The sequence below is a fragment of the Chenopodium quinoa genome, unplaced genomic scaffold, assembly GCF_001683475.1.
Source record: "Chenopodium quinoa cultivar QQ74 unplaced genomic scaffold, ASM168347v1, whole genome shotgun sequence".
NCBI lineage: Eukaryota > Viridiplantae > Streptophyta > Magnoliopsida > Caryophyllales > Amaranthaceae > Chenopodium > Chenopodium quinoa.
In genome coordinates, this window is record NW_018744113.1 from 1,227,540 (window position 1) to 1,234,930 (window position 7,391).

Genomic DNA, 7,391 nt, shown 5'->3' on the forward strand with positions numbered 1-7,391 from the left:
ACTGGTTCCTAAATTTATTACCCGGAATTGGAACCACCGGGTCCAATTTCAGATCCGGACCCACCGGTTCCTAACCAGTTTCAGTTCCAATTCTGGGTACCCGGAATTTTTGCTCACCTCTACATATGAACAATTGAACACTTCGCAGTTAGTTGTTATGTGAAAATAGTAACTCAGGTTTTGTCATACCAAATCAATATGATGATATTTTTGTAACATTTACGACAGAGATCAATAGAATAACGTATAACAATCTGCTATATTACATACTCCGTATGAGTAATAAAAAAAGTGGTCAAACTCTCTAACATGACTTTATAAAAAAAAAAATGTTTAAACTTGATTTATTACAAGATTGAGGTACAGAAATACATATTATCTGCATTCATGAATGTTATGTATATATCTGTGAAAGATATCTGTGAAATTTACCAGAAATGCTGGCAAGTGGAAGTCAAATAGAAAAAATGCATAGCCTGATCTAATTCTATTTCATTGGAGTATTTTGGCACAAATCAATATCAATGGCATGAAAAAAAATGATTTTTCTCTTAGCCGATGAATAACTGACTAAGAGAAAAATAAGAACAAAGAATTGATAAATATCTACTGGCACTCGCGCTAAGAATGTCCTATTGCTTCCTGCATCCCTGGAAATTCAGGTTCAACCTCCGAAGCCACATAGCTCAGATTCCTCCCAAATAACATATCTTTCCAAACTTACAAAAGTGTTGTCTATGATGAAGCTGTTAGCATCTCTGATTTGGTTGCATAGCTCCGTCATCCATGATCTTGGCTTGTCTCACAACAGGTGATATCAACTTCCACACTTTATACAAAAATTATAAAGAAAAATGACGGAGGCAGGAAATGATTAGTTAAAATTAGCAGCTTGCCAGCTTCGGCAAATAAACGTTTGAACTTTACTGTTTTATTAACTTCTACACCTCTAATTACCTCAAATTTATACAACTACGAGGCAAGTTCACTAAAGATTACTATATTTTCTTTGTTGTTCGAGACTTGTGTATGGCTTTAGTTGGTTCAAATGTGGAAAATCAATTTAAAATTTGGTCTAATGGAAGATATTGTCTCATACGAAGTATTAGAAATTTAGAAGTCAGTTATAAATAGTTGTTAGACAGTAACAGTAAATAATATTTCCTGCATAAACAAAGCTAATACTCTAATAGGCGTTTTCTGGTAAAGATGCTGAAATTTCTTGGTGATAAGTTGATTGCAAACTAAAATGAAAAATCGCGTTCAAAGTCTATCAAGAGTTTATGAGCACTTACTGTATATGGTGGCTGCAAACCACTCGTTGATAATTTTCACCCAAGTGCTTGCCCATCCAACATCAATACTCCATCTGATCGCGACAAGAAAATTATGCAGTCAATAATAAGATGAGGCGGTTGGCTAACTTAAGGAACAAATATGATTGAGTATTTACTTTTTAGTAGAGCTGTTGAGGTCCCAACTTATGAATAGCATTGCAAAATACATGGCTCCTAAGGAAAACACCAGATGGAAGAATCCATACTTATACGGAATATCATCCTCTTCTTGAACTTCAACTTTACGAAACTGTGGGCAAAAAATTGCAAGAGAGAATATTCCCTGTCAGCTAATTGCACATAAGCTCAAAGACATATTTTCAAAGCTTCTCTGATTCAGCCAGTTAGTTCATAGAATTATGGGCATATATTCAGTATAACAGAAAGAATTAGACACTCGACTTGGCTTGTTTGAAGAAAGGGAATTATGATTTACCTGAAATGATTCGGAATCTATCCCTGTTGAGAAGGTTGCCATTACTATTGCACAAATTCCGATGAAGAAGCTCTGGAGAAGATAGAATGATGTCAGATACCAAGAGCCAAAACTAGGAATCATAACGGCAACCAGTAAACAAAACGAAGGTCATCTTGTCTCGTAATATTCTTCTAAACAAAGTTAGAGCTAATTGCAAGACAAGCCGATGCACTAAAGATACCTATTGTCTAGCGCAGCTCGCAGCTCCAACAACTGCTAAAACTTAGGAAATGCTATATACGTCAAAGATTACTCACCCATTTACTACACATACCAGTATACCACCATAAATGTTTTTGCGACAGTGTATCAAAACTAAATTCTATCCTATTAAAATTCCAGTATCAGCCAAGGATACTTCAGACGAAAATCATACAGTATTAGGGGCTGGAGTGTTTACAGCTAGTGTTCTAAAATTTTTTTAGCAGCCTTATGCTCAAACTGTCAAACAAACATGTTGTATTTCTTCCTTATTAGCAGTCACAGAAATTCAACATCTCAAAGAGTCAAAGATCAAAGTCATACACCATGGTTTCCAGGAAAAGAGAGCATGCATATGTCAATTATATGAAAGGAGCAAATCCCAACCATGTTTAAAAGGCTAATGACTTTTCATCATTCCTAACTTAGCCAAAGAAAAATAAAAGGTAAAATTTAAGCAGGGAAGTTAAAATACAGGAAAACAGGACAGTTTAATACAAGTTCTATTGAATAACTTCAGGAAGCAGAAGAAGTCATACAAACACAGTCATCCAATCGTGATGCCCATCTGCTTGTTTCTGTGGACTGCACTTGTCTCCAGCAGGCTCACTGCAAACGTATTTTCTCTCAGTAATAAGATTAATATTAGATTCATGGAACATTACATTCGTAAACAAAGTTGAGTTTGAAACCAACAGAAAGATAACAAGCATATAGCTTAGTTTGAGAAAAACTACTCAATCAAGACAATGCAGTGGGTGAAGGCCTAATTTTACTCATGAACAAACATATTATACATTTTTCTAGACATTTTACTTATCTATGCCCTATGTTCCTTGGACTCATCATTTCACCGCAAGTATCCAAGGCATGGATACTTGACACGTCATTTTGGACTAACATCGTTGAAATAATTAAATAGCTGGATTCAACAAGTGAAATATGCCCTTGTATAGTCTTCGATGGTGAGGATATGTCCTTTTATATTTAAAGCAAACGACAAAGGATCAGAACATAAAACATATCTAGTTATAAGGGCAATCTAAAGAGGTCCAAGCAAGTCTAGTCATGAGTACCCCAAGTCCAAGTAACATCATTTTAAGTTCCTTGAATAGTTTTCGATGGTGAGGACATAAACATTTCAATTTTAGACCAGATAACAAAGGATAAGAAGATTACTGGAGTAGAGCCAAAACTAAGTGAGAATTATAGTCTTGAAGATAATTGACATTTTCACTTTCCATAGGTAGTTTACTTGTTCTCAATCGCAACCAGCATAAGCATCTTACCTCCTGATAGCAGACCAACAAAGAAAGACAACATAAGCAGCCATGATTCCTGAAGATAGAAGACCTCTGTTGACCTATACAACAATTGAAGCATATAATCAACAAATGTCACATCCACAGTCAAAAGCGTTGCAAATAAATATGAACAATTTCATCGGAAAAAAAAAGTAATATTTGTAGTAAATGATCTGCACCTTCGAATGTAATGAGATAAGCATCATTACAATAAGCAAAACTGCCGTCCACGTGATAAAAAATATGTTTAGTGTGCAGGAAGGTCTTGGAACATACAAGATATATAGGGCAACAACTCCACATATCGAAGCTACATAAAAAAGTGTTGACATAAACAATCCAAGGGAGCAGCTAGCACAAAAAAAAAAGAACCATTATCAGCAAGTTTTATAGCATTAAGCTTATATCGCAAATTATACAGAAAACTGACTAAGAATAGGCCATACATTAAAATGAACAAACAAGCAAAAGTAAAAAAAGAAAGGTATGTTCTATGTATGACACATATGCTTGAGATAGAACTAATTAACTACAGCGTGAACAAAGCTAGAGCAAATTTTTTTGTGAATCAACATCCTCTTCTCCAGTGAAAAAGATATTAATGAAGAATGAAGGAGATTCACAATTGTAAGTACGCTCCATCTTGACATGCAACGATCAAAAGGAGCATCTTTGTTTGAATACTTTAAGTTGTAATGAAGTTGTAAATGTGAGATACACTCATGATCAACTACTACTAAGCAAGTAAGACATTGATTTGGATATCCCATAAATCTATACTACACTTTTCTGACAAAGGGAGCAAAAATCTCAGAACTAATGTAATGTTTCTTCATTCGCAAAAGTTAATGACAGCAGAGCATAGACAAGTATTTTACAAGAACATAGTGTTTTTAAGAGAATGATGTTTGTTTCCTGAAGCTAGAATTCTGGATTAAATGACTTCTGAGCCTAAATTTATTTATTCAGCCAATATTATTTGACCAAATTTAAGAAACTTTAAGTCACACCTTTGCTTCAATTTCACATCAGGCATCCAGTAGTTATTCCACCATGCTATAAATTGAATCACACTAATGAGTTGGAGAGCAAGAAATATCCTGCAAAAAAAAAAATCACAAGAAAGAATTGGTCAATGTATCCAAGAAAATATGTAAGAAACAAGTCAGAAAATGCTCTTTAAACAAAAATACCAAGAAAAAAAATGAGGGTTATCTTGTAATTACTGCAACTTAAGGATTGTACCAATTCTGGTGGAAACACCCTTTTAGACTAAAGGCACTAACAGTTGTTCATTGATTCAGGAAAAATAGCTATGCCAATTTGCTAATCGGTGATGAAACCAAATTGCATAAAGGCTTGTTAGAACATCCTCTATGAGTGCAACAATGTTTTATTTCACTACTTTTTGACAAATCAATAAATTTTCTCCGCAGTTACACGACAGAAACTGGCCACATTGCTAGTAAAAGAGAAAAAACATGATGAACAAGAAAGAATACTTTCTAGGAGATTTTTTTTTTTTATTTTGCAAGATATGTCAAATAGATCAATATTAAAGAGATATATTGTAGGTTTTTATGTTGTGAATAGATTAGCATTGTCAAATAAAAAAGAGTAGGGTAAAGTTAGAAGAATACCCTGCACCAATACGGGCAAACTCGCCTGCACAAAAAAAAAAAAAAGTCTTGATTAATTCGTCTATCATAGATATAGGCATGTAGAACAGTAGAAGTTAAAGAAATGAAATTCATATTTTTGTTGACATAAAGGCTAGAACGAAATTTCCTGATTAATACTTACCATAGAAGTGAATGAATTCTGAAGGAACGAAGAAAGGAGACATCATCGATATAACTAACAGGATGCATTTTACTGGCCACCAACCAGAATGCCAAGCATTACGAACTTCTTGTAGCTTGCTTGTTTTTACTGTTGTGAGAAACATCACAGCGAAAAATATCTGATTAAAGGTTAAGGTTCTAGCAAAGAATTTTAACCTCTTGAAACATAAGTTTAAAGACTGGTGACAGCCTGAAAGAGATATACTCTACATTTTTTACGCGATTTTAAGATAGAATCATTTAGTCTTTGACTACTGCACTGAAATTGGAAGAATTATATTTCTACTTCACTTTACTACCAGGAAAAGTCTGATGTTATGGTTGACAAGTTGATAATATTACAGAAATCAATTCGTTAATATTGAAAATGGATACGAAGCATCCAAAGCTGATCCGAAGGACTCCAATTGTTTGAATGCAGTCATGACCTCCTATTCCACAAGTTCTAAGAACTGCAAAAGAACAAAAAACCTCATCAGCAAATATCACTAGTTTAGGAGCTAAATATCTTGATGTCAATCTAGATCAGATATATTCCTTAAACATTGAACTAATCTCTTATGTAAGTTTTGAAATCAGCACTAATAGTCACATAAATCCTTAGTTGAAAATATTTTATAATAATCTACAACAGCTCAAAGAGCACTTCAAATACATTTGAAGATCAATACCAAAGGTGACCTGGTATGGTGAATTCGGCAATATCCTATAATTATATTTAATCGATTAGACAATCTGATAAGTCATGAATCCATGATCATTTGAATAATGACGCTTGCATATTCGAAATGTATTCGAAAATCATAACATAGCATAGGGCCTTTGTAAAATTTAGATAAATAAATAAATAAACAAAAATAAATTAAAAAAGAAAACACAATTCGTAAAACAATTAGCAGTTTCGATTTAAATTAAGAATTATATTTGTATCAACTCCGTATTCAACTAATTGTTTAATAATCTACTATTTATATAATTAAGTATTTATATCAACCCCTTATTTTATAATTTGGTAGAAACAAAAGAACATTTACAACATAACTTAATTTATTCCCATTATTAGCACTAAGGATGACATTGCCATCTCCTTAAAAATTATGTTCATAACCAACTATTGTACAAGTATCAAATATTTTCAAAGAAAAATAAAATAGTTTGAAAACAAAAATAGTTCTGAGAGCTTACAATGATCTTCAGGGATGACCCTTTGAATATAATCACGAATAATCCACGCGACGAAATTCGTGATCAAGAATATAACTCCATAGTAATACCGAACTCTTAAGGACTTACTCCTCTCTACAGAAATATCAACCGTTTTCTTCTGCTGATTTCTAGACAATTCTTGCAAGTAAACTGCCTCAGACACCCTTATGCCTGTATTTTCCCCTGTCATTCCTGCAATATTGACCAATTACCAAAATTTCAGCCAAATTCAACCACAATCATATTACCCCATTCTAAGTTTGTTGAAATTGTTAGTTGCAATTATTGTTCAATCTACATTCTAACGGTAACTTATCACAATTTTGAAAATTTTATGAACTGACATATTACAACTTACAACTGTCTTTGAAGATAAACTGAGAAAACATTTACTGATATTCTACTTCCCTCTGTTCGGATTTAGTTGTTTCACTTAATATGAAGTGATTTCGGGATTATTGACGTGACAACTAATTCCAAACAATATTATATGAGTAGAACATTGTGATCATGAGACCAGACGCTCCAACAAATCAGAGTAAGAATTTGAAAGGAATATCAAACATTCATACCTTTGGTTGGATCTTCCTCTGTCTTTGTGTCGGGTCTTTGTAGTTAGTATGACTACTAGTTTGAAAGAGTAAAAGACTACCAATTACAATTACCAAACCATTCACATTTCACATGGCGCTTTCTCTCTCTTATAATAAAGGAATTGTTTGGTTACTCGTATTTTGTATGTTTTGTAGTCCCCACAAATCCGAAAGTTCGAAAATGGTTCAAATAAATACTAAAAGTAGAATATAAAATTAATGTTCGAGCGTAAATTTTTTATTTACTTTGTCCTCGGACGAAAACAATCTTAGGCTTAAATACCATCTACTTAAAAGGCTTCTATGTAAGGGACGTGATATAATATAAAATCAATTGGAGAGTTTAAACAATTAATTTTTGACTGGAACAATTAACTTTTGATGGGAATAATTAATTTATCTTTACATAAAAATTTATAAATTTTGTG

The 7,391-nt window shown here is 33.1% G+C and overlaps 1 protein-coding gene across 2 annotated transcripts; it reads right to left on the minus strand.

Moving 5' to 3' along the window:
• Window positions 1–302: 302 nt before the first annotated feature.
• On the minus strand, window positions 303–7,079 carry LOC110692478 (probable serine incorporator). 2 transcript variants are annotated; one of them, XM_021869485.1, is made up of 13 exons: window positions 6,943–7,079; window positions 6,350–6,562; window positions 5,540–5,616; window positions 5,124–5,283; window positions 4,961–4,985; window positions 4,331–4,420; window positions 3,500–3,671; window positions 3,306–3,379; window positions 2,556–2,625; window positions 1,774–1,845; window positions 1,454–1,587; window positions 1,296–1,369; window positions 303–829 (listed from the first exon to the last, which is right to left on the minus strand). In XM_021869485.1, exons 2-13 carry the CDS (start codon window positions 6,558–6,560, stop codon window positions 750–752), a joined length of 1,239 nt encoding a protein of 412 aa, XP_021725177.1. In that variant the 5' UTR covers window positions 6,561–6,562; window positions 6,943–7,079; the 3' UTR covers window positions 303–749. The 2 variants fall into 2 exon arrangements, with proteins under 2 accessions (XP_021725177.1, XP_021725178.1); XM_021869486.1 differs by lacking the exon at window positions 6,943–7,079 and adding an exon at window positions 6,729–6,882.
• Window positions 7,080–7,391: the final 312 nt, after the last annotated feature.